Source organism: Meleagris gallopavo, chromosome 10 (assembly GCF_000146605.3).
Source record: "Meleagris gallopavo isolate NT-WF06-2002-E0010 breed Aviagen turkey brand Nicholas breeding stock chromosome 10, Turkey_5.1, whole genome shotgun sequence".
Classification (NCBI taxonomy): Eukaryota; Metazoa; Chordata; class Aves; order Galliformes; family Phasianidae; genus Meleagris; species Meleagris gallopavo.
In genome coordinates this window covers 8,642,144-8,668,944 of record NC_015020.2, presented here as the reverse complement: position 1 = coordinate 8,668,944, position 26,801 = coordinate 8,642,144, and the positions used below count along the sequence as shown (strand labels likewise).

The 26,801-nt window shown below is 43.2% G+C and overlaps 1 protein-coding gene across 1 annotated transcript in view; it reads left to right on the top strand.

The window, feature by feature from the left end:
* Positions 1-1,794: 1,794 nt before the first annotated feature.
* Positions 1,795-26,801, top strand: part of DENND1B (DENN domain containing 1B) — a gene marked incomplete at its 5' end in the record, with an annotated part of 92,133 nt that continues 67,126 nt past the window's right edge. The window contains 2 exons of the mRNA XM_019618367.2: positions 1,795-1,808; positions 1,979-2,043. Coding sequence (XP_019473912.1) covers positions 1,795-1,808; positions 1,979-2,043 — 79 coding nt within the window. The remainder of the gene's footprint in view (positions 1,809-1,978; positions 2,044-26,801) is intronic.

Genomic DNA, 26,801 nt, shown 5'->3' with positions numbered 1-26,801 from the left:
GAGCGGCCGTGAAATGGTGGCGGGGCGGCGTGCCGCTGTATGGGCACACAAAGGCCCCGCGCGCTGCCCGAGATCGATGCGCTCTGCGGCTCCGGCCTTTGTGCCGGCGCTGCGCTGCCGCAGGTGTGTGGGGCGGGCGAGAAACGGGCACGGGCCGCCGTGCTGCCTCTCCGCTCCCTGCGCTGGAGCCGTCCCTTCACAGAGCGGGAGCTGAGAGATGTTACACGCGCATTTATGAGCTGACAACAATCTGGATGCGGGGGGATGATGAATGAGTGGGCACAGAGTAGTAGCGGGAAAGGAAACGGCAGTCTGACAATTCTCAGATTACTCTAACACGTTTTTGACACTTCTGAACACAGTGGGATGTGAAGAGTAAACTTAGCAGCAGCTTTCTGGAGAGGCTGAGCTGGTGCGAGTGAGATGCTGCTGCATCCCTCGGGCTGCGCTTTGCTTGATGCTGCTGCCTGCCTCCTGCACCTGGCACACTGTGGTGGGAGGGAAACCTGGAAACAGGGCAGGGGTAAATGACCTCAGCTTGGGTAACGTCGTGGGGAAACATCACTTCTCCTTAAGCAAGAGTCTTGTGGCTGCTTTTCCAGACAGTCAGGCCTCATCAGTTCCACCGCAAACCTGCAGGGACAAGAGCTGGCTGTAGTACTGGAGTACAGCGCTGAGATTCTGGGCTTGGGTTTCTGTAACTCAGTGCAGGATCTGTTCTCCTGCCCGCAGGATTTTCCCAACTAAATGCTTTAAAAAATGACGAAAGTCATTTATGGGCAGGTTATGTTTCTCTAACCTCAGTTAGACTCTGACTGTGTGTCCTAGTTGATGATGGTACTGAGGTCAGTAAAAGTGTGGCCTGAATCCATTAATTTGTGACAGCTGAGGTTTTCTCTCTACCCTACTCCTGGATTTCAGTCAGAACTCCCTTTAAAGAAACAACAGGGTATTAATTCACTGCACCCTTCAGTTTGAGTTCTAGAAACCTGGGCCCAAATCCTGTATTTTTCACCCACCTACAACCCTAGCTGACTTCAGCGGGGCATTGCTCATGGAGGGAACTCAAGTGTGAGCCTTTAATGTGGTTAAATAGCTAATTGATATGGGTGCGGTTATACCACTTGTTTTTAATATAAATAGCAGTGCACTCGGTAGAGAGAGAGCTCAATGGGATGGTAATGGCAGTTTGAGCTATTCCAATAACTGCTTGGTTTGGGATTAGGCAGGGCGTTCCTTGCAATCAGCACTGCAGTTGTTACTGTCAGGTGTGTGCTGCTGTAAGGCGTTGGTGTGCGGATGGGTGGCTGCTGCAGGGCCGGCTGGGGGATTACGTGTGGTATGATGGAAACTCCGAAAAACCATCTTGATGTATAAGGCAGTGGCATTATCATTAGACAAGCTAACCAGTGTATTTATCTTCCTTATGCTTTTTTTTTTTTTTTTAAGGCTGTACATGGCAGCATGGCTTGTTATTTCTAAGGAGGAACCAATGCGGTTTCTAATTTTATTGATTTTTAATTTATTTTAATGTTTTCTGGACAAATAGAATAGAAAAGAGGTAACGCTGTATGTATGGTAACTGTTGAGTTATTTACCTGAACCACTGACTGAGCACCTGGGGAAAGGACCCAGTCAGCCCTGGGAGCACAGGTGAAGGTAATTCACCTATGTGATGGAGGGGGTGGAGCCTGGCTGTACCTCTCTTAGACCTCATTTAAGGGCTGACTGCCAGTGGGGACGGATCTCTGGTTGGAGGTCCTTCCCTTGTGGAGTTTTCCTTTGTGATGCTCAATCTTTAAAGATGGGTGAGCGGTCCTTTTTCCTTTCCTTGTAACAGCTTCTTATTGTATTAGTCCTTTGGCATTGTGCCTCTTGTATCACCTTTCCACCTTGTTCATCTTTCTGATTGCTCTGCTGTAGCAGATTATTTATGTTGCCTGAAACACCTATATGAGTAATTGTTTGCTTTTTCTAGGGAAAATCCAGAACGTACCTTTGATTTGGTACTGAAGGTGAAATGCCAAGCATCTGAAAATGAAGGTAATAATGTACTGTGTTTGCCAATATCATAGAAATGAGAGATGGAAAAGGCTGATTTGTTTTGTGTTTTTTTTCCCAGCTATATTTAATGCTATGAAACGCTTTTGCATTTGGATTGTGTTAGAAAAAGACTGTGGTTGCTTTATTATTTTTTTAATCTACTAATGTGTTAATTTATTGTTGTTATTTTTTTATTGTTGCGCGATCACTTTTGGTTGTCTGCTAGTAAAGTATTTTTGTCCTGAGGGATTAATTTGCAAAACTTGGCCTCAAAGGTGGAGATGGTACAGTTATTAAGGAAATGTAGATTTTATGTGTGACTTTATTTTATCAGAAAAATTGACCCCTGCCTGTCAGTGGACTGTTTATTTAGTCAGTGCTGCGCTAGGAAGTAAGTTCTCTCTGGGATAACAGGAATAGACCTTTTTGTAGCTTGTATCTGTTAGATGCTTTGGCACGATACGTCATGCAAGCAACAGTGAGCTCTGACATGTGCTCATGTTAGCCACTGGTTTTGCATCTCTGCAGGTGTGCAGTGAAGAGCTCTTGTTCTGTGGGATTTATCTGAGGGAGGCGTTTTGCATCTCCTGTAAAGAGCTTGTTTGTGCTGAAATGGGAGTGACCTCTGTAACTTGCTTTGGGGGAGCTTCGTTCATGTTATCATCCAAGGTTGTTGGCCTTTTAGAAACACAGGGAGAGAAGTCTTTTTGGGGTCATGCTGTAGTCCTGTTGGCTTGTGACAGTTGTGTCTTAATCATGGTTGTAAGTACAATCAATTACACTTTCAAATTCCGTGTATTTCTTATCCTGCTGTGCTAATGGATGCTTTTTCCTGAATTTACTGCACTGAGTTAGAAGCCAACAGAAGCCCATGCACACTACACTTGCATAACCCCAAGCTACTCCTTTTTTTTTTTCTTCTTCCTTCAAGCCAGCATTTTCTTTAGTGGTGTAAAGGATACCTGCCTAATATGTCTATGAAGAATGTTTCTGTTGAAGCAAAACAGTTGGGTCTATTTAGTTCTTTTCCTGGCAGTCCCAACAGGCGTTTCTTTACCTGCTGGATTGTGTACTATCTATTATTGATGTCTCAAGTTTCTCTGCTCTTTCTTTCACTTTCTTTCATTTTCTCTTCCTCATAACGCTGTTCTCATTCAGTTGTGGAATAACATCTGTCCTGCTGCAACCCTCTGTTATTTCCACATTTTTATGACCAGTGACATCCTTCTGCTTATTGCCCGCCTTACTGATTTGCTGTTACCACGTTCTTGTTTTGGGGGAGTTAAGCTGGCCTCCTTAGCTTGGGTCATTCCTTTGTGTTTTGTATCATGGTGCATGTCATCTTCTGCTTGCTTCCTTTTGTAATTTTTACCTTGCTGAGTTCATAGGTTGCTCTCACAGTCCCCATCTAGCACCCGTAGTAACATTGCTTCTTGCAGAGCGCCTTTAGCTGACATCCTTTCGTGGAGTCTCACTCAAGCTCAGCCTCATCCTGAAGGTTTTTTTGACTTGTCTTTTGTCCTTTCTCTCCTGAGAACCAATAACCCTCTGCCTCAACTGCTGTGTGGAACTGACTTCTGTTACTTGTGAGCTCTGGATTGGATTGTTTCTCCTGCCTGCCCAGGCAGGCACGGTGTGTTGGTTGTGGGCTGCCCTTCATAGAACAGCTTGGGCCTGCATGCAGCCATGGCTGTGAGCTGATGTGATTGTGCTGGGTTGTGGTTGTGCTGTGGATGCTTCGTCTTCTACTCCACCTCTGATCACCATTCTCTCAGCCCCACTGGTCACCTGTGACAGGGGGACCACGAGAAGGGATGCCAGCAACATTTGAGTCTGTGTTGTGTGACCAGAGAGGGGTTTGTAGGAGTTTCAGCAGCCTGGAGGTTGTATGGGTTCTTGTAAGAGTCCTCTGATGAGAACTTATGTGTGGTTTCTTTTTGCCAACCAGATTGTTCTGGTGGAATGTTCAGGTTACCATTCTCCGGTACTTGGTGAGCCACGTGGGATTCTTCTTAATTTCTTTCACTTCATATCTAATTCAGTTAATGAACTTCCCAGAGAAGGCCTGACATTATATTTACACGAGGTAGTGCAAGCACAGTAATGTATGAGAGCAGTATATCCTAATGTTATAACTGTTGAAGGGGGTAGCATAAGGGATACAAATGTTTTGTCTGCACTGCCCCTTCGGAAGCAAAGCACGAGGCTTGCTCATGCTAAACAGGGAGCTTTCAGCGCTGGTTTATTAGACGGCCTTACAAATTTGACAGTTACCCTGCATTGTAGGTCTTGCCTTTAAATAGATTTTCATGCTAGGATAATCTTTTGAATATATCATACTTGAAGACGTGATCCAGTCACCTGTTTCTTTGCTCGAGCCTTTATTTCTTATGAAAGAGATTTGTGTTTAAATAGGGGCTTTCTCCCTCGCATCCCATCTGCTCTTGTACTCGATCCTGGAGCTATGTCAGGGCTGAATTTGCGACATCACTGTCATCAGTGTTGCCGTGGAAATATCACAGCCATAAAATGATGATCTCTCCACATGAGCGAGCAGCAGGAGAAGCCGACTTAGCGGAGGGGACGACCTTAACATGACCTATGTATCTTTGAGCCTTTTCTGTTCAAGCTTTGCTGTAATATGCGTTCTCCTGAATTTTAATTTCCCTTTGCCAGCCTGTAACTATTCTAACAAATAAAAATGGTGGTAGCTCTCCTGACTGTGAAGCTGTTAATAAGATGATGTTTTTATTAGCATGCAGTGTGCCAGTGTTAATTGACACGAGGAAAAATTTTCCGGTTAAAATTAGTGTGCTCTTTGGAAGAGTAATCTTAGGTAACTTCTTAATTAAAGCAGAGCTCTCAAAGAATGCTAATTTTTCCAGATCTGACAATGTCCCAGGGCTCTTCCTGCTCTAAAGGATCATGCATACATGAAGTGTAGCAGTGTTTATTTTTACTATGAAATGTGATCTTAAATCACTCCACTAATGATTTACAGCACTTCCTACTTGGTGTAGACTGTTTAGAGCTTGCACGTAGGTTAATATAAATGTATCACTTCACATATGGCAGGTAGCTCCTCGTTGGCTATAGGCTTAATAGTGCTATTGTGGCATTAGTTACAGCTGGACCTATTGTTGGTATTTTGGTGTCGGTGTCTGTGTCTGCCACGTAGGAGGTACTTAGTTGAGTATATATTTCTCAGTACCGTGTTGTTGACTGAGCAGAAGATGCTTTGGGGCTGCTCTCTCTTGCTCTGCCTATTAAGCTGTGGAGGAACACAATAACATTGCTAGACTTGCTTTTTTACTACTTCTAAGCTTTTCTCATTTGTGGAGCTGTGGATAAGAGAGGGTTTCTTAAATGTGTGTGCCTGTGACTGAGGGCTCCACTAAACTAGTAGTGTGGGTTTTGCTGTTATAACCTTTGTTCTTTGCTTGTGTTACAGTAAAAAGATAAGTTTATTAGGAGATCTTAATGCTTTCTGCTAGCACGAAGCAGAACATGGTTCCCTTACCAGCTCAGGAGGTGGTGCTTACTCTGTTTTCACTTTTGATATTACTCTGCTTCTAAGTATCTTGAAAGGTTGCATTTCAGCTTAATGGTGAAGCCTGTATTCCAAAGGGGGGAAATAAGACTTTGAGAAAGTCACATTGTAGCACGTGTCAAAGCTGCTAGTCCTCTGCAGCCTGGCCAAAATTGTAATCCTCAATTCATGGCGTGTTGAAACATAGTTACTGAGCAGCCTGGCTTCTTTGGGGAGCGTGTATGGCAGCTCAGGAAGAAGTGAGGAACGAGCTGAGCTCTGCTGGCTGTGCTTTGCTGTGTGGCAGGGAGGTGAGCTGCTCTAACAGCCCACTGCTTCAGCTGTGGCTCTGGCCTGCAGTAGGGGTAGTGCCGTGCAGCAGAAGGTTGGACACGGTCTCCCAGGCATCTGCAAGTTTTCATTAATGCTTTTCTATGCTTTTCTTTGGGGGAACAACAAGCAAAATAATGGGGGAAAATATTTCTGTGTTGTAACATCAGCAGTTGGCCTTCTGTGTTAAACTGTCTCTGACAGAGCCGAAGCACTGCTTGAAAGCAGATATAGAAGCTAGAGTGTTTTAAGATTAGCGTTGCTCTCTCTAGGCCAGGGAAAGAATTTACAGTCTTTGCTCTTTGGCCAGAGTAATAATTCCAGTGTTAGGTTTTGAATGTTGTATATTTATGCATATATAAGCATATGAATGTATATGCATGTGTGCAACTGAGCTTTTACTTTGGTTAAGTATATATATATATATAGTTTAATAAAACTAATTGTATTATCTAATTTTACTCTCTGTTGATTTAGTTGAAGCTGGCTTGTAGAAGCCCAACACAGAGACAATGCAAGTAGCACCTAGAAGTAGAAAGGTGGCTCTAAGCAACAGCAGCTCTGAACAGAAAATCTTCTGCATATTTGTTCACAGCTTCCCAAGAAGGAGTGACTCAAACTGGTTTTGGTTTGTGTGGTTAAGAGCAGAGTTTGCTGCACCATTTTCTTAAATTATAGCACGTACACAAAGCAACAAAGAGAATTCTAGGCTTTAAAAGGCTCTGTTGGGAATGTGCTGTTAAGATTCAGGGAATTAAAGCACTGACAGTCTCAGTCTGAATCCAGGACTCTTTAGACCTGATTGAAGCTGTTCAAGTATTACTTGAAAACCCTTTAGAAATAGTGGTTTGTTTTCTGTTAAACCTTGTTTGAACAAGGTTTGAAATTTGATTGCTTTACTTGTACTTCCTCTTTAAATGCTGTGGTGCCTCCTATATTTCTAGGGCTAGATGCATGATTTCTGGAGAAGGTGCCTTGATAGTGGTGAATTGCATGAATAACTCTTTGCCTGTACCAGAATGACAATAAGTGTTAGTGATGCAAGAATTTTACGTTCTTCTTTCTTTAGAAGTTATTCTTACTGCTGAATTTTCAAGGAAAAGCCATGGAAATGGGTTTAATTCTATACTGGTAGAGTTAAGAACTATCTGAATGAAATCCAGTAAGTACAACAGAGATGCAGATTTCTTCGTGTGGAGTTTGGTTGTTATCTACAAGGCACTAATATGACAGGAAGGTCCCGACTCTGGAGAACAAGTTGAATGCGGTTGGCAATGCTGTTCATAGGTAACTTGTCTTACTTCGGTAGGGTTTTCATTAAGTGCCTTCCAAAACTGATTGCAGGACTGTGGTAGAGCAAGCACTCTTGTAATTTTTTTTTTCAGTAGCTGTTTTCCTCACTGTAGAGAGGTGTTTATTAACCACAAACACTATAAGCCTGTGGGTGTAACATTCTGATCAGATAACTCTTTTCCTCTTCAGTATTTCTTTTTTTTTTTTTTAAGAGCATCACTTGAACCTGATTAGAAAGATAATTCTATTAGTTTAATGCATCAAGAAGTCTGCAGTATTTCTTTTTTTTTTAAGAGCGACCAGAACTTTTAATATAATCTTTCTGCATTGCCAACCCTCTTCGCTGCTTTGGTGTACCCAAAGTTAGGTCTCTCTAATACACCAGAGGGTGTGAGCCTGAGTGTGGCTCAAGCTCCCTCATGTACGTGCACGGAATGTGTCTGTAGAAGTTTAATAACTGGCAATCTCGTGTATAATTTAAAGCCCTCAGCTTGTGTCTAAATAAGTTTATTTGTTAGACTCAAATTTCTTCCTTTTACTGTGAAGGTTCTTCAGAGTATGAACAATGTTTTTGTGTATGCTTGGACCGTCACTAGCGAAGAGTGGGTGTTGTAGAATTGTGAGCAAAAGCAATTAAGTCAACTTTGGCATTGCATCTATGATAAAAATGGGTGTTTTCATGTCTTTTCTCCTTTTCTCTCATTCCTCAGGTGCTGAGAAAAGGAGGGTTAGTTACTCTGTGCTTCTCCTCACAGTAGCAAAAACGTGGAGGAAACTCAATGCTTTTCTGTGCTTTATTTCCTATAGATTTTCTTTTTTGCCAACTTAAAGAGATTCTTGGATGTGTGCATAATGTGGAGGTGGGTGCAGATGTGGACATGTGGGTGGAGGAATGGTGAGCGCGGCAGCAGGTCAAGGATGTGCTCCTCCTGCCTGTGTGCCTTGCTGAGGAGTAGGGCCCTCGGGGTGGGTGGGCTGGGGCTGCAGGCAGCGTGAGGGGAGTTGGCAGCCCCCAGCTGTGGTGGCACAAATACTTATGTGCTGTAAGAACTTAGTATAAAATGCAGTAGATTTGACATAGTATTGAAAGTAAACATGAGCCCCAAATGACAAATCATATTATGTGATGTAGTCCATCAGTATAAAAGCTGAAACTCCTCTGCGTTTTTCAATTTTGATTTTCGTTTCATTTTGGTACTTAACTGCTTGAGACGGCTGCCTGGGGGACAGTTTGCAGGCTTTCAAATTGCCTGCATTCACAAGTGTTAAGAGTTCACAAATTTTTCTGGGCTCATGTCAGCGTGCTTCTGCCCTCCCACGCGCGTGCAGTCCCACTTGCACCAGAGTTTGTCGTTTGTTTGAGCAGATAGGCTCTACTGATAACTGTCCTTGTACAGAGTTAAATGGCTTGTCTTCTGTCTATGGGGGATTTCAAATCCCTCATCTCTCTAAAAAACTTTGTGAACTGGTTAAGCTTTCAAGGTTTGTAATGCTTCTTGCAAGGCCATACGCCACCTCTTTCTAGCAGTGACTTGACAAAGCTGAAGTGAGGGGTTTGTGTTCTGATTCACAGCTACGTTCTTTTTAGTTCTTTTTTCTTTCCCACTTGTAACTCTAGTGGGGGATGCAGTACATCCATGCTCATCTTATAGCTTGGAAAAGATATTCTGTCTGTAAATACAGCAAAATGTGATCAGGACAACGTAGAAAACTGCTACATGGACTGCTAATAGAAAGCTTGAAAACAAGCGACCCCCAAACAAAGGAAATTCCCTGAAGCCAAAATAAGTTGTCCCAGGGGAGTGCTAGTTTTATTCTTTAAAATAACTCTGTGTAGTAAGGTAATCTGTGCATAGCACTTTTTTTTTTTTTTGCAATCAGTGCATAAATAAACTCTATTTTTTTTTATTAGTAGTTGGCCTTGTGGTAACTCCAGGATCCAGATAAAAGCATGATATTTACTGGCACGTACTAGAAATGGGAGAGTCTAAGTGGCAGGAAATATTAAAATGCTCTAAGCAGTAACTTCTATCTGCTTTTGATGTTTTCTGTGTATTTTTGAGCTGTGGTTTTACATTTGGAACTAAATAAATTGTGTAGGTGAGGGCTTCCTATGTCTTATGGTTCTAGTTTAGAAAGAGAGATAAAAACTTGATGATGAACTTCGTATGGAAGTAAGAGCAAAAGCAGAAGCGGTAAGGGGGGGGAAGGGTCTGAACAAGATTTGGGGCGTGGTGTTGGACTTCCTGGGTTAGGGAAGCCGAAGCAGCGCCTCAGTCACGCTGTCGTCATCTGCAGAGTTTGCAATCCTCATATGAATGGTACTGTCCAAGTATGAAACTCTTAATTAGAAAGGGGACTTGATGAACGCCCTTGAATGACATTTGTTGCAGTTTGAACATGTGTCTAATTTCTTTTCAAGTTTGGGTGGGTATTCAGATGCAGATTATAATCTGGCTCAAAATGCAAAATTGTGTCTGAAAAGATCAGATAGGTTTCTGTGTTTACTTCAGGTGTGTTTCACTAACTTGCAAGGTTAATTTCAAGTTTTAATCATTATGGAGGGATAATCATCACAGCTAAAGTATTTTGCTGTAGATGTAACCATTCGCTGTTGTGTTTTCCCTTAAGCTAGAATGGGAAAGAGTGACAGAGTGATTTATTTTGCTTGCATTCTAATAGGGAGCGAGAAATTCTTATTTACCTGTCTTCAGATGCTGGTCACATTGAGGACTTATTGTGCCAATGGAATCTGTGTGCAACATGCACCCAGCAGCTGGTACTGCACGAGCAGGAAGCTGCTCACATGTGTTGGGGAAGCAGGAGGTGCTGGGCTATCCAGTGGCTGTTATTTCATCTCCTAGCATTCACTAGAAGTGGTTGAGATTGTTCATTAAAAATAAGCGTGTTACCAGATCTACAAACAAAATAAAATGCTTGAGTTGCTGCTGCTGTCTCCTGCCAGCTTCCCATAGCATGTTTCTGTGATGGCTTTTGGACCTGTGCTTCAGAGTGCTGGAGCTGTCTCTGTGCTTTGCTGAACTTCAGTCTATTATTTGAGGAGATGGATTCAACAGCATAGCTGGAGCCTTCCAGTTTTCTGTTCATGCAGTAAGGCTTGTCTCCTTGGGGGAAAACAGAACAGGAAGTTAGACTCCTGTCATTTGTGCTGATTATAAGGCATGGTGCATTTGGACATAAATTGTATTTTCATGTTGCATGTACAAGATCCTGTGTAACAATACTAGATTAATATCATGCAGTAACTTGTAGATCTGAAAACAGTTAATGATATCATCATATAATATGGGACATTCTGGGGAAAAAAAAAAAAAACTTTGTCCAGGGAAGAGTTCATCTTCTAGGTAGCTTCTTCCTGCTGCGGACACTGCCTGGCAAAAGGGACTTCTGTTCCTCAGAGCTGGTGAGTTATTTGCTACTTTAGCTGTTATGTCCCAGGTAGCTGTGATGAGAGGGTGCTTGTGTGCCAGGAGAGATAAAATTAAATTGTTAAGTTGCTGAGTATTCAGTTGCTGGTGAGTAAATCCATTTTAGTCTGGCGATGGGCCTGCCTTATGCTTTGGAGGTACATGCTCACATCTGTTTCTGTGTGGGGTCAGAGCCCTGCAATGCCTTGCAAGGGCTACCTTAATGATGCTGATGTGTCAGATGGGGAGACAAGTCAGCTCAAGTAAAATGTGTAGCTAGTAAAGAAGCTACTGGAAAAGAATTTCACATCATGATACAATGTGCTGTATTTTATAGGAAGTTATTTATAATGTATTTGCTTGCATTTGGGTTATTGTGATAGAAATCAGTGCTATGGAAACACAATGCAAATTAAAAAAACAAACAAAAAACCACAAACATCAAAAAGGAACTTGGGTTAACTGCCTCTAAGTGCTTGGTTGAAAAACATACATTGCTGGCTGAAAGCATTTTCTATTGTCAAATAAAACAAACAAAAAAAAAAACAAAAAAGAATTCAGCGTGCCTTGAGTTCTCTGGCAACCAGTGATGGTGACTATCTTCCTCTGCAATAAACAATTCTGTGTGACATTGCTAGTTGCTGGCAGATCCAGCAAAAAAAAAAAGCTTTGTCTTATGATATTTGTCAGGCCTTGCAGTCCTTGGAGGAAACTTGCATTATTTATTCAACGATGAACAAAACAGAAATGCTTTCCTATTATTGGAGAGAATGAAGGGCTCAACCAGATAATACAATAATAAAGGTAAGCTACTGGGAGTTTCAGAGCCCCTGCAACGGGCTGCAGGAGGTGAGCTGATGCCAGCTATGGGACACTGCTCTCTGCAGCTCCCCTCTGGTGACAGCTGTGCTCACACAGAGCTGCCCGCAGGCTGCTGTGCCCAGCTTGGGCTGGCACTGCTTTCCTGTGTGCTGCAAAATGCTCTGTGTGCTATCCTGCAGCCTGATGGAGATGTTTTGTGATGAGTGCTCTCTTCAGTAGTGTTACCCAGCAGCCCTGTTGGCTTTCCGGTTTAACAGTGGATGCACTTCATGTACTGTCTCATGTTTAATATCTCCTGTTGTTCAGCTGCAGGGAGTCAGTGTTCAGGATCACAGTTTGTCCGTGTCTGCGGTCACTTCAGAAAAGTGTGGCCTGGAGAGTTCTTGTGGCTGTCTGGCTATCTGGATGTGGGGTCTGTGCTGAGTAAATGTGTCTGTGTACAGGAGCTGCATGGTCTTAGCATGGGTGTTCTGGTTTCCGGCGGGAGCTTAGTGGGGCAGTGTAGGAGTCAGATCGGAGTGGCTCATGTTATGCCTTAAAAGCCAACTCAAGTGTATCCTGTACATTCTTCTTGTATGTTAATATAACAGGGCAACGTGGTGCTGATGGATGTTACTTCTGCTCCCGGGCCCATCAGCCCCAGGAGTTACCCAGCTGAGCACAAGCAGTGTGCTTTAGTTGTCAGCACGCCTTCAAGCATTCGTTGTTCAGCGAGACATAAAGTCCTGCTAGGACAAAATGTGCCAGAAGAGCACAAACAGTGTCTGCAAATGGAGTGATGTTTTGAAATGCTCTGCATGCAGTAAGACCAGTATGTTTGGGATATTTTCTTTTTTTTTTTAATTAAGTTATATAAATATAAATATATATATATTTAGACCTATGTTTGGTAAATGTTCCTTTGGAGATGAGGAGGAGCATAGGTTCCTTAGCACAGCAGTTACTGCAGGCACTCTATGCTGGTGGGTCAGAACACAACGTGAGTCATGGAGCAGATACAGACAGCCTGGCCCGAGATAGATGAGGAAGCAGCTAAGTGTTAGGGGAAGTGAGGAAGTACCTTTCTTGATGGATGTTCCAGAACCCCAATATATATATATTTTTTTGAAGTCCCAGCGGTATGAATTTGATTAATCTATTTCACGGGGATATTAGAAGTCGTGTCACGTATGAAAATCAAATAGAAATTATAGCATTTGCTCTGTGTTATCCTCAACTAATAATCCTGTGGCAGAATGCTAGTGATCCATTACAACAACATAATACATCATAGAAGGCGAAGAAAGCACGTTTGAAATATAAATCAATAGTTCTAAAGTTTAATTACCCCATAATGCTCACTTTTATTCGCCAAGATTTCTGGAAGTTTTTTTAACTCTACAGTGTATCAACTAGACATGGTGGGATAATGTAAGCATTGCAAATGTGTGTGTGCTCAGGCTGAGAGGCAGACTGTTCTCAGATTTCTTCTCAACACCGATAGCCAGGAGATAGATTTGAAATAGATATTTTCAATTTCATTAGGCTCTCCTAAAGGGAACGTTTACTATATAACACCGATGGAAAGTGGTTTGTTCACCAACAGAATCTGAAATTCTCAGATGTCATAATTATTATATTCAAATGCAATACATGGGCAGTGAAACAATGATGTGTTTGCATGTATAGCCCTGTTAGAAGTTACAGGTGTTGATTTAACACGCAGGTGTTTGGGTAACATCTACGTTACGTATCATAAACTGCAGTCCTTGCTGTGGGCAATAGCAAATGATTCCTGTGCCCAGGAAGCTGATGATGTATCCCCGAGGCACGGTGGTACAGAACACCATGCAATCCAGGGCATTAGCCACTGTTGCTTTTGGGAGGATATTAAGTAAATGGAGAAGTATTTTATAAGCAATAGATGAAATAGCTTCCAAACTTGTAGGGTTAGGTGGCTGAGTAAATGTTAATAGGATACAAAATCTTCCAGCTCTAGAATATGCTTACAGAGCTGGCTCTGATTCTTTTCTTTTTTTTTATTTCTTTTGAGTGTCCTATTATTGTCTGTGCTTCCTCCTTGCATGTGGAAGATTGACGTCTTTGTTTGGCTTAGCAACACCCATGGAAAAGGAAGAAAACACAGGCATAATCTTAGGTGTCTTGAAATTTGCTGATGTTGATCCTCAGCCAAAGTGGGGGTGAAAAAAAAAAATTGCAGAAAAATAAAATGTGTGTTACGGAGTGGTGGTGGTGCAAGTGTCAGTGACCCTGGGAGAGGAGCAAAGATTAGGTAGAAGAACCCTTCTTTACAGTAGGGGTGGTGAGGCACTGGGACACGTTGCCCAGGGATGTGGTGAATGTCCTGTCTTTGCAGACACCCAAGGTCAGGGTGGATGGGCTCTGAGCACCTGATGGAGTTGTAGGTGTCCCTGTGCAGTGCAGAGGGGTTGGACTAAAAGGCCTTTAAGGATCCCTTCCAACTCAAATGATAATGTGAAGAAAGCCACCATCCCATTGTTGAGAGTCAAAACCCAGCGAGCTTCCCTAGTAACATGCATCCAGGGGGAAATTTCAGAAGAAAAGGGTAAAAAGCAGCGCCGCATCTTTGGATAGCATTTTCCAGGAAATAGGTGCTTTGAGTTTGCACTGAGTGGCTAATAGCAGTGTATTTCTTGATAGTAGCTCTCTGGGGCTGGCAGCACATGTTCCTGTGCTCTGCTCTCTGAGTAAGCAGAAAGCAGCTGCTGGTGTGGTTGCTGCCCACACGCTGTGCTGGGGCAACGGAGTTACACTGCGGGCAACAGTTCCTGAAAGTGGTCTGGAGTAGTGGCTTGGGCTGGTTCTCCTTGCTGGAAACTGAGATGCAAGTGTGTGACAGGAAAACTCTAGGTGTTCAGGGCTTACTGTGTTCAGTAACCTTTTTCTTCTTACGTTTAGCTATGGGGTCTTGCACTGCTTGGAATGACTCGTGTTGTACCAGAGCTTGCAGTATTGTGTCTTTGTAAATTTAGAATTCTAACTTCTGCTTTTGTAAGCAGTTTTAGAAAGTATAACTGACTAGTTGAAATAAAAATGATTAAAGAGCCCCAAAAGAGATGGTAGTTAAGTAATACTTTGAGCATCTGTCAATCTTGACAAGGATTTTAGAGGTAAGACAATTAAATACCCCTAAACACCTGTGATGTTTCTAGCATGGTACGTATATAATTAATTGCATCTAAATAGATCATATGCTTGAACATGAAGTGTGAAAAAGCAACTGAAGTAATTCTATCTCTGAAGATGAGCAAAGCTGATGCTTAACAACATATAGACAAAGAAGGAGATAAAGTAGGCCAACCAAATCGTATGTACAGGGTGGCTCTTCAGTAAGAGTCTTTTTGACTTGTAACTTTTTGTTGAAGAAATATTCCTTACCACATCAGAAATGAGGTTTCAGCGTTTTGCTCAGCAGCTTGGTGGAGTGCCCCCGTATCTTAGTGCAGCTGGTTCCTCATTTTGCTGTCTTCACATTTTTGGTTTTAATTTTGGGTGCAAGAGTGCGTGGGAGGAAGTTGTGACTGGGGCTTTTTGTTAAAGATGCTGTGTAATTTCAAGGAAAACAAATCTATTCTTAAACTCGGCTTTTGTTTTGGCTTTGCTTAAAGATGAATCTTAATGGTGAATTTTCCTTATATCCAAACTCAGTCTCCCTTGTTTTACTTAGTAATCATTTCCCCTCTTCCTATCACAACAGATCTTTCTCAAGAGTCTGTCCCCTTCTTTCTTCAAGCCCCTGTTTAGATATTGAAAGGTGTTGCTCCACTTGAACAAGTAAAAGTTGTGTTTTTCATTGCATATGAGTTCTGTGGGCCTTTTTTTCCTTAGTGTGTACGCAGTCTCTCTATGAATGTCTATGTCTACTTTCTTGCTATTGTTACAGTGCCAGTCAATAAAAGCAGCTGAAGCAAAGCAGTTGCAGTTGAATGATGTGGAACATGGCCTCAGTTTGACAGAAATGTCTGGAAAACTTCTCCCAGGGCATGGTTATCTCTGCCCTCCAGAAATGACAGCTACACCAGGCTGGACATGGCTGCTCCAACCTGTGAGCCTTTTTTGAAAGCAGGATTACCCGCCTGCAACAAGGTGCCATGTCCACAGTTGAGGGTACCAGCCCACTCCTGCCCTGTTCTTCCCTGCCATGTTTGTGGTACCTGAGCACCTTTGTGCTCCCAGTTCCTATGGCAGCAGTGTGATGCTGTACGATGTCTTGCCCTGTGCTTGAAAGTGAGTGTTCCATCACGGTTACCCAAAGGAGAAATGGGAGCTGCTGTTGAGTGGTACCCCCCTTTCTCATAGCAAGATGATCAATGCACAGAGCTGTGAAACTGGTGCCACCAACCACAAACCACAGCTTTTTAGTTCTGTGTCTGTTTCTAAAGCTTCAGTCGTTCATCTCATTGGCTATAGTGCATGTTTCCAGCACATGTTTTGCCTGTTTGGAGTCAGGCTACGGTGCTAAATGTGAGGTGAGGTATGGTGAGTAACTTCTGATCGTTAGATCTAGCTGCAGAGAGGATTTCAGTGTTTTCATTTTTACCCTCTAATGTCCCTTCTAGAAACTGACTTGGCCAACCTATTTAAAAATCAGTGTTGATGTGTTGAGTTGAACACTCAGTGCTGTTGTGCCCTGAGAAGTTCCTCTCTGTGCAGATGCAGGGCAGAAGACATTTCCCATATGTTGTGTGGAAGGCAATCATTTGCCTTTGCAATTTTAATCACAGCAAATTCCCTTTTGTTGCTATTTGTGTTTATCAGCTCTGGAGGTGAGTGATAATGTGATGAGTTTATGTATGATCACTGCAGGTGGAAGCAGTTCAGTATGAGCACAAGGATGTTTGTGCCCCTGTGTTGGCATAGGGGCACTGCTGCTGGCTGTTGTGTGGTGTGGCCTTGGGAAGTTGTGTGGGGATGGGACTGGGCTGAGGCTCTGGACTGCGAAGCACACCAAAGGCTGTGTGTATTTATTGCTAGAGGTGTTGGCAGTTGTCCTACCTTGCAGCCTGTAGGTCTGATAGCAGCTATTCTTTGTGTGGTATGTGGTGCTCCATGGAAATGGAGAACGTTATCTCCCCTTTTCTGTCTTCATCCCAACTCTTCTGCCTCCAGAAGTAGTGGAGGCTCTTGCAGTTCCCTTCCCATGGCAGTGCTGTGGTTTTATTCCCAGGTCTCTCCAGTCCTGCTGCTTTCCACACACTGATACTGTGGCTGGGCCTTACGGGGCAGGTGGTAAGGGGCAGAAGTGACTTTTTGTTATGATTTCCCAGTTTCTTGTTACATCAAAAACACATTAAAAAGCAAATGTATGTAAGACAAGCAAACATCTTCATACTCCCCCGTCAAACAACCTGCACCAGACAGGAGTCCATATGCTTCTTACTTTGGGGCACTCCAGCTCTTTCCCAAGTAGGTTACTAAAACTAGTCGTGTGGATGTGTATCCTGTTGCCTGTTCTCCTATCAAAGTGCAGTAAATTCTTCCTGGAATACACATTCAAGAGAGACTAAAAGAGATCCACAAAGATGCAAAAAAACCCCAATTTATCTGCAGTAATAAATTCTTTTCAGTATTCAAAGAATCATATGTACATTCAAACACTGAAATGCTATTCAGAAATAGTTGTTTGGTTGTTTTCCTGTCCTGCTTGTGTGTTTTTTTTTTTTAAGAGTGTGTTTCTATTTATTTTAGTCCATTTCAGTAGACTTTCTTGTGTCTGTTATTTATGCAATAGAAATGGAAGTGTTATAAAGAAACGAAATATGAAAAAACACCGCAGTTAATTCCCAGAAAATGCCATGGTTTATTTGTACTCCACAGATTTTCTTTCTTGCTCAGAGTTCCTTTTTTTTTTTTTTTAAATGATGGCAAGTAGTGCTGAGCGCTGTTCTATACAGCAAAGTGCAAGTAGTTGCTGAAGAGAACTGAGACTGTGGGCAATACCGATGCAATGCTTTTGGTCCAGTCTAGAAAACACACTTGTTTTCCTATGTCTTAAGCTTTGCATTAGAGTGCTACTAGTGAATATTAAGCTAGGCTCTGTAGATATCCATATGCTAGGTGCTGGATATAATTTAATAATCTATGTATTATTTTAAAGACATGCATAAGCAATGGCTGCTTGCTAATAAAATGCAGTTACTGACCCATGAGTGAATTGATCCCTACAACTGTTTAAAGCTTAAGGCTCAAAGTTTTTCTCTTATCTTTCTGTTAAACAATGGAAAGTTTTACCGTATGTTCAAATAACGTCTTCATCAGGTTCCCTGCAGGATACCATAGTTAATTTTCAGTTGAGTGCTTTACAGGATTTTCTTTTTGCCGGCTGGTTGGGTGAAAGTCTAGACGCTGTGAGCCGGGGCGTTGGAGGCCTCACAATATAGTTATTGTGAATGGGAAGCAGGAGCAGCTTCCTCTGATGTACGGACTCGGTGCCCAAACCGGCCATACAAAGGCACAGCTTTTGTTCTGGGGGATAGGGGCTAATCCGGGTGCTGCACACTGTGAAAAACCTTTTATAGAAAGGGGGGAAACTTGCCTTGGAGGTGAGAGGTCAGCAGTTTAACCTCTGACCATAGAATAAGAGACTGGGGAAGAATGGGATGAACAAGGGGAAAAGTACTTCAAGTACTCTATTCTTTGTTTATCAAAAATGGGTCAAGCAAATGAGTGTCAGGAATGGTTACATGAGTTCTAATGGGACACAGGTGATTGTGGAGATGTGCGCCAGCTTAGCTGTGCCTTGCTGCAGTTTGTTGCTAGCATCTGTTCTCGGGTGCCTGGTCGAGACATCTCCATGTGAAAATCTAGTCCACCAGCAAGCCATAAAAGCACTACTGCTCTGCTCTCCAGCATTTGGCCTTGTGACCATTTTCTCTGCCTACGGACTGTCCTGCAATTGATGGAACAGCACAGTGCTTCTAGCCCTTCATGCTCGAGGTGCAATGCCTGCAGGTCGGGTCATGACCACAGGGCCTGGTGGGCAGCAGGGGAGCTGCTTCCCATCTCCACGCAAAGGAAGCGTGCAGGCTTTGTCCTCTGATCTCACGTTGGTATTATCAGTGCTGGGACTGTAGTTGCAATCCAATTAGAAATGATGGGAGTCGTGTTAACTAATAGTTAAGCCCCGTGTGTTCCCAGCTCTGCTGGTTGGGACCAATTGGTTCCGCTGCGCTTTAGATGGTCTGGCAGAGATACCAGCAGTGATTGGTGCCTTAATGCTCCCTGCCTGCTGCACAGCCATTCCTTGTGCTTCACTACGCCCAGCCTGTGGGAAGCATGGCTTCCCTCCCTCCTTTCTCTCCCAGCATGCCAAAAAGCATGGAGGGCATAATGCCTTGCTGATGGAAGTTTTATACTTCGCTGGCCAGGGACGTGTTTTATATATGAGTTAAATTCCAATTCCTGTTTCACACAAAGGGATTAAACTCAGCTTTGTTGTTGACCCTCTTCATGTGTCACATCTTCAAACATTTGCTTATGACCTGGAGGGCTTTGGGCTCCTGCACTGAAGGAAGAGGCCAGCGAGGCCTGGCATTCCTGGCCAGCAGCTGCCTTCCCAGCATCCTGAGCTGTGGAGTGGTGGTGGTGGGTGGTGGGTGTCACTTGTGCCTGGGCACAGCTTCCTCTGACCCTTAGTAAGGCTCAGCCCTTTGTTTTGCAATGTCACAGGCATCTTTCTTCTTTTTAATTATACTAGGGGTAAATGCCTCTGAAAGTTATTTCGTTCAGTGACTTGACACGTCTTTGGAGAAGATATATTTAATTCTTTTTAAATTCTTTAGAAATCCTTTGGGTTCACCAACATCTAACTACAGTGTTTGTCAAATATGCAGAACAGTTTAATAACTATTTTAAAGGAAGTACTTCAGGCTGTAGCTGTTGCTGGGCATACCTTTGCTGTTTCTGTACCTGGCAAGCGGAAGTAAAACAACCCATTGTACTATGCACTTTGTCTTGCTATGGTTAGTTCTGTGGCTTTTTCGACAACAAGCCTATGATATGATTTACTGTGACCTGGGCTTTTGATATCTGATGGACTGAAATGATGTTCTCTGCTGACATGACTGACATTTTTGCCTTTACAAAAGCAGCAGAAGTTAAAAGGTCCATGCATTTGAGAGCAGGTGACATTCCAGTGTTTTGTATGAATTTGGAAAATGAGGTGCAGGCTGCTTTCCTGTAATTATTTTTCCTGGAATAATTAAAAGCAATCTAAGCCTCTTCTGTACTTTATGAGAAGTGGATGGTGTGATGCCCTATGCAGGGTAATGCATTTCAGCTCCTTGTGCATTCTCTGCATTGATGGCTGTTATTTCTATGCAGATATATAAGATAGTTCTGAAATATTAGCATCAGATTTATTGGGTGAATTGATGGTTTTGTTTGAGACACAACCTTAATATATGCTGTTATTGATTTATGAAGGAATCATTCCTTATTCTTTCACATCAATAATAATACTAATATCATTATTTTTTTTTTTGTGCTGGAGTTTCGACTAGTAGATATCTGGTGCATATTTATGCATAATGTATGTTTTCCCCTTCCTCCTGTCATTTTTTTTTTTACTGACATACTCTTTGGAAATTAAAATAAAGGCCTCCATTACTTAAGATGCAGAAACAGCCCCAACAGGTCGATGTCCATCTTCCTGTAGTCAGTGCTTCTCCATGTGCACAGATTGGCTCTGTCTTTGCTCTCAGTTCTGAGGGGCTTTGGGCACTGTGCTTTGCTTTGTGCCAAGCTGGCCAGCCCTGAATTGCTGCTCAGTGAGGGCCAGCTGTTTGCTTGGCAGGCTGCCCGGGCTGGAGAAGTTTCTCCTGACGCATGTTCTTGTACTTCTAGGGCAGCTAGTTATAATGCAAACTGCTCAAAGCAGACAATTCTGGTGCTGCCTTCTGGAAAAACCCAATTTACAGAGGAGGTGCTGGGCTTTAACCCCATGTGGGACAAATGTGTATTAGAGTTCTTTCTGTTCCCTGGACTGGCCAGTGCTGGTGTACCAGTGCTGCTGCTCACATGGAGCCAGATGTGCACAGCTGCTGGCTGGGTGACTTCCATGAAGAGCCTTTCTTAACATTTTCTTTGTTATTCGTAGGGGAAAAAAATAAACACAGTTGGTGATTATCTGTAAGTGGCTTGGAAATGGCTGGAGGATCTTCAGTAGTTGTGCACACTGATCCTGGAGGAGACATGTAGCTTCATTGCGGGTGGGAAGGGGTTTTCATTTTTAGTTTGTTTTTCCTGGCCATGGCTGCTGGCTGCTGAGCTGTGAGTGCTTCACGACAGTGTGAGATCTCAGCTGATTGCAGGCCTGTTAGCTGCAGGAGTATTGCTGATCTCTGTGTAACAACCCCTTAACCCGCTTTTTGCGTTGTGTTCTTCTCCAAAGTTCAGTGTTGACTTTTAAAGATCGGTATGTGGAAAACGTCAAAACATTGATTTTTCAGCGGCGTGCTGCCTGTCATGGAGCAGGGCTGAGTGCACTCGGGCCGGGCCTTGCGTTTTTGTTGTTGTTGCTTCTTGCTTGCATGGGGCCTGTGGGACAGACGGCCCCTTGCTGTTGATAGTTCGATTACAGCGCTCACCCACAGCTTCTGAGGAGTGTGAAGAGAAGAAATTGCTTTCTTAGGCAAGGTGTTTTCAATTCAATTCTCACCCATTAGCTGTGTTTGGTTAAGTTTTGAATTACTCCATCAGGTGACTGAGTTTATTTTTTTTCTTCTCACAATGGTATTAAAATGGGCTTGGTATAAGATTGGGTGAAGGGAAAAAGTAGAAAGGTGGATACTTACCAGTGCTCTTTTTTTTTTTTTATTATTTTCTGGTCTAATGCATTAATGGCAATAAAGATGAAAATAAAGACCCCGGAAGGGTCTAACAAACATCTATTTGACTACTTTGTGAGCTGCTTGTATACAAGATATAGGCTGTAGTTAAATGACACGATTCTTAGGACTTCTAGAGCTTTGTGTAGATGAGAATGTTTATGATTGTTTGAATTAAACTTCTAGCATGACTGCCTTGTAAAACTGAGATAGCTGAAGTAATGGAAGCTGCCATCCTCGGACGTGTTTGGGGTCATGAACGCAGATGTGTGAGGAGTGGGGCACTGGCAGCCCTGAGCTGTGGGTGCTGCCCTGCTCTGCCCTGCCTGCTCCTCACCAGGAGCACATGGAAGGAACCTTGCTGTGCTGCTCAAGCAGGAAGTAGCACAAATAGTAACAAACAGAGGTGCTGATGACACCTTCTCCTGTTGTGAGGGAATTTCCAGCCGCACTTATTTTTTCTTTAAGCAGAGGTTGCCCTCTTGTTTTGTTTTTTTTTTTGAGGGGGGGGGGGGGGGGAGAGAGGAGAAGAACAATTGAGATTTTGGTTTAATTCTTTGCTTGAAGGGAGTTAGGAAGCAGTAACCCAGGCATCCGTAAGCTACTGGAGATGTGGTTCACTTATATACTGGGAGTCATCTTGTTTTCCTCTGCATGCAGTTTGTGGAGGTTGCACACAGTAAGTCTAATGTGAGGCAAACTGTGTGTGCCTGGGCAGCCAGCAGTGGCACAGCTGAGCAGTGTGGCTGTGTGCTGGGTTTTGCTGCTGCCTAGCTCACTGAGTAGGCCTGTCGCTTGGTGAGAAGGGAGAGGGTCTTCGCTAGATCTTTCTCAAAATCAAGCTTGCAGCAGTAATATCGGAAAATACTACGTAGCCCACAGTATTTTCAAGTTCTTTGCCTTCATTTTAAAGTAGGCAAGATGCTGCGTAAAGTGTCTGTTTTCAAGGGGGTGCAGAGTTAGTTTCAAATCTGAGCTGGATGTAAAACTTGGATTTGTTTGCAAACGTGAATGCCCTGAACCTTACTGTTTCCAGTTATTGCTCATCGCATGAGCTCACTGCACCACCTCTCTCACTGTCCAACTTTGAACTACAGATTATATGGCAGAAGAAGAGAAACACCTTTTGTAAACGTGCCTTGAATGTTAGCAGTGACTTAAGGCAAACATGGTTCGTGGTTTCTTGTTCTTCTGCTACCACGTCATTAAGTTCTTAGATCCTCAATGTCATGAGCTGCAATTCACTCAGAGTACAAGGGAAAAATGGGAAAATGAAAAATAATGCTGTAGGTCCAAATGGGATCCAGTTGTTCCCACAATTCTAAGGACTTAGCAGGTAAAAGAATGCTCTGCTTAGTTTGCAAAAAGGCCAGGTCGAGGCTGGACACATTCACTTGATCCGTGCACTGTCTGCGCAGTGAACTCTCACCCTGATTAAGGTCTTATCCTGAAGCATGGCTAATAGCATTGCAGCCTGAAGGACCCTTTCTTTCTATTCCTGGTAGCTGAAATGACTTTCTGCTCTGTCCTTCAGGGGTAACAAATTCTCGAGCAAAAAGGGATTGACCTGCAGCTTTGAAGGATGTGGGAGTGGTGGCCAGACATATTGGCCATCTATCTGCTCATAAATTTGGGGATGGGGGGAGGGGAATAAAGATTCTTATTTCGTGTTTTGAGTGCTGATGGGAAGTGCTGAGGAAATGCCAAGGAGCTGACATGGCAGGTGCTTTGCAGAGTGGAGCGGGTGTGCATTGTTTCTTTGTTTTCCCATACCATTAGAAACAAGATTCTGAATTCCCACAAATGTGACCCTGGTGTCCTGAAGCTATCTAGTAAGATAATTGTCTGACAAAAGACCCTGTTAAATCCTGAACCATTTGTGAAATCGCTGAGTAATTTGGTGCACTTGTAGTATGGGGTATGTTGCAAGTGTAAGTGCTAGAGAAACTATTGTGAATCATGATAAAGTTTTCAGCTTGCTTGCAAGCCTACCTAACCCACGCTTGGCTACAGTTAAAAGCAGCTTCTTTAGGAAAAGCTCCCCACTGGGACAAAGGGATTTCCATCTTATCCACTTGGTAATTACATGTCTGAGAGTCACTGGTACCAAACCATGCTGGCAAAGGCTTACAGGCACAACTGTTGGGAGGCAACTGCAGGAGGCTGCTGGCTTCTTCTTCCATATTCCCCTCGGACAGTGCTTAGTGTCGGTTAGTTGATGCTATTTTCATTTAGAAAACGCTTCAGTTTCCATGAGAGAAGTTAAAAGGAACTGCCAGAAGTCAGCTTTGAACAAGTTTTCTTTGTCTCCAGTTGGAGTGAGGTGCCTGTGCTGCCTGGGTGGCTCTGTGGTCAGTGGGAGGCGAGGCAGGAGCTGCTGGCTGGGCAGAGCTGAGGTGCTGGGCCTCAGGTGGCAGGGCAGAACTCGGCACCCTGTGGAATGTGCTGCTGAGAACGCTGCCTGGGTGCTTAAACACCTGGAAAAATCTCCATGTATGAACACGTAGGTGCACAAGGCAGCAGGTGTGGTGTGTGGAAGTGTGACCTGGGTGTGTCGTGTAGCCACCTGGCTCACAGCTGCCTGCTGCAGTGCTGGGCGTTGCTGTGGGGGCACCGCAATGATTGTTTGGGGATAAAGATCAGTGGCTGAAGGGGGGGAGGGGTAAAACTTGATACAACTTCACAAGTGGGTTTTCTTCGGTTTTTTGAGAAGGTGCTATGGGTATGGTTGCTTCTGTAAGAAGTCTTCTGTGAAACAGAGTGAGAAGAAACAGCATTCCTATGCAAGTTCCCCCTCCCCCCCCCGCCAGAATATTTCTTTGATAAGCAAAAAATACCCGGACTATGAGGTTTGAATAGAAGCATACTTTCAAGTATTTTCTAGTGGCACCTTCATTTGCATGCTGTCTTTAATCTGTCAAGTTTCAAGTGCTGAGGAAGCTAGCGAGTGTTCCTTAGTTCTACTCCCCTATGAAGTTTCCTCAATGCGTGTTGTCCTTGTTCTTTCTTTTGATGGCTGAGGCTCAGAAAACGCTGCAGCTCCCTCACCATGTGTGCAGTGTCTCCCTGCACTCTGGCTGCAGCTGCTGGCTCCAGCTGGCCCCTGGTAGTGGGGGCTGAGCACTGCTGCCCCATACCATCCTTGAGCTGCACCCCACGTTTCTGCTGCTCTTCAGCCCTGTGCTTGCAGAGCTCTTGGTGAGTGGACTGGAAGCTGTATGAGAGTTTTTCTGGAGATCTCTCCACATGAATGCTCTTTTTCTCCATCAGATTTTATCTGTGGGAAGACTTGCATTGCACCTCATGTTCATCTGTTATTTTGTTTCTGAGTAACTTGTAGTTGTGAGATAATGTATTGATACAAAAACATTGTTGGAATTACTGTTGCCACTTGCTGTCAAGCTGTTCTAAGCACGTAGCAGCCTTTTAACTTGGAAAAATCATGGCATTACAGAAAACTCTTTATTACTGACAACGACATTTTCGGACAAAATCAGTTCTGCTCATAGCTCAGGTATGTTTATAAAGCAGTTCCCTGAGATCATGATAAATCATATTCAGCTTTGTTAATTGCATTCCCGTGTTCATGTGAGAGCCTCAACTCGAATTTTTTTTTTAGACTGGAAAGAGATGTCTCCTATAAGCTTTACTTTGCTGCCTGCCTTTTCCTCCCTGAGTATTTTCCCAGCCCTGCATCTCTTGACCCCATCTCTTCTTTCCCCTCTCACCTGATGGCTTTTTTTCCCCAGTGATTATCATTACAGCATCAGAGAAAATACAGCTGGAGGGATGCTGAGCAGTCATCTAGCCCATCCTTTGTCCCATGACTATTTTTGCCTATCATGCTCTGCAAAACCCACAGGGATGAAGGTTGTGCCTCTTCAGGCAGAATATTGAACTGCTTAATTAATCTGTTTCATTTTCACTTCAACTCTGTTTTTCTGTCTCAAATTATTCTGGGTAGTTATCAAGAGAATTACCTGAGATGATGTTTCTCAGCATGTGTTTGTTGTTTATGTTCCATTACCAAAAAGAATGTGTGCTAATTAGCTTACTCGGTTGTATTTTTGGAGTGTGCTTATAATCTATGATCTTAATGATGTTGAAGAGCATTCTTTACATTATATTAACTGCTGAAATCTTGGGGAAAATTACCACTCGGTAAGCTTTGCCTCTTTTTATTTATTGTGGTTCTGAATACACTACGTTTCTGATTTACTCAGCCATAGAATCATTACTTAGATATTTTCTAAGATTTGTTGCAGAAATTAAAATATATTAAAAATGGCTTTCCTAGTTAAAAGGATCATCTAAAAAAAATGTTTTTCCTTCTAAAAAGCGGGGGAGGATTAGCTGTTTCTTGCTTCACTCAAGCTGCACATCTGCTTACTCAGATCTCTCTTGAAACTGGCAAAGGTGTTATCATCACAACTGGATTACATTTAATTTTCATGACTGAGAATTTACAGCAGTGCTCATGTGAACACAGTGGAAGATTTGGATTGGAAAAAAATGCCTCAGTGTTTGCAGAACCATTGCTTTTCTTTTGGTTGCTGTTCCAGGCTGAGAAGCATGCTGCCCAGCCCAATCTCCTCTCCATGCCACCCTTACAGGCTTCGGAGAGGAGCAGGACTGTGGTGAGCTGTCCTTAGAGGCTTGTGTTTATCATGGGCACAACACACTGATTCATGACTGCTAAATTTGAGAACTCACTATATTTGTATTTTGATTTAAACTTAGATCTCTTGGGAAAGACACAGGACTTAATGTGACCAAAACAGAAAGCCTTCTGCACTGCTATGCATTACGAGGTTGGGGAACAAAACCATTTTTTTCCTTCTGTCTGTGATGGCCTTTGCATACTTACTGATATGGATAGTTTAGATGGCTACATGCGTCTTCTCATGGATTTCTGTGTAATCATGCAGGATCCCTCAGGCTCAGCTGCAAGCATCTGCTCTGGTCTAGCAGTGCTGTAATACGGAGGACCTTGCTGCACCTGCACTGCATTGTTTGTAACTTACCCATTTCTGTGACTTATTGGCTTTGTAAGGACACAGTGAAGGTGCAGCGTACCAAACTGTTTTGGTAATTTGGGCTGAATTCCTTTTTGAAAGTTGGGAGCTCTGTGTCATACACGGCCTATCTAAAACATATTTGTTTTCGGGGCTGAGCATGAGGTACTGTAACTAGGACTGTGCTGAGTGCTTGGTGATCTTGCTTTTCCCTTCGTTACTGCTGAGCATGTTCTGTTCCTCTGCTTGCCAGGATTCAGGAAAGTCTTCCTGCACTTCAGGAGAACTATTGCAGAGAAACAGACCGGTGATTTAACCCGTATTGCATTTCCTCCTGTAACATCAAGGCTTACTGGAGATTACAGGGATGTTGGAGAGTGTACTGATAATTCAAAATGACAGAGAAATTGGACTGCATTTAGGATGTAATGCTGTTCTGTTGGGACAAGTATAATGTACTGTACTTCAACAGAAATAATGAGTACGAGGAGCA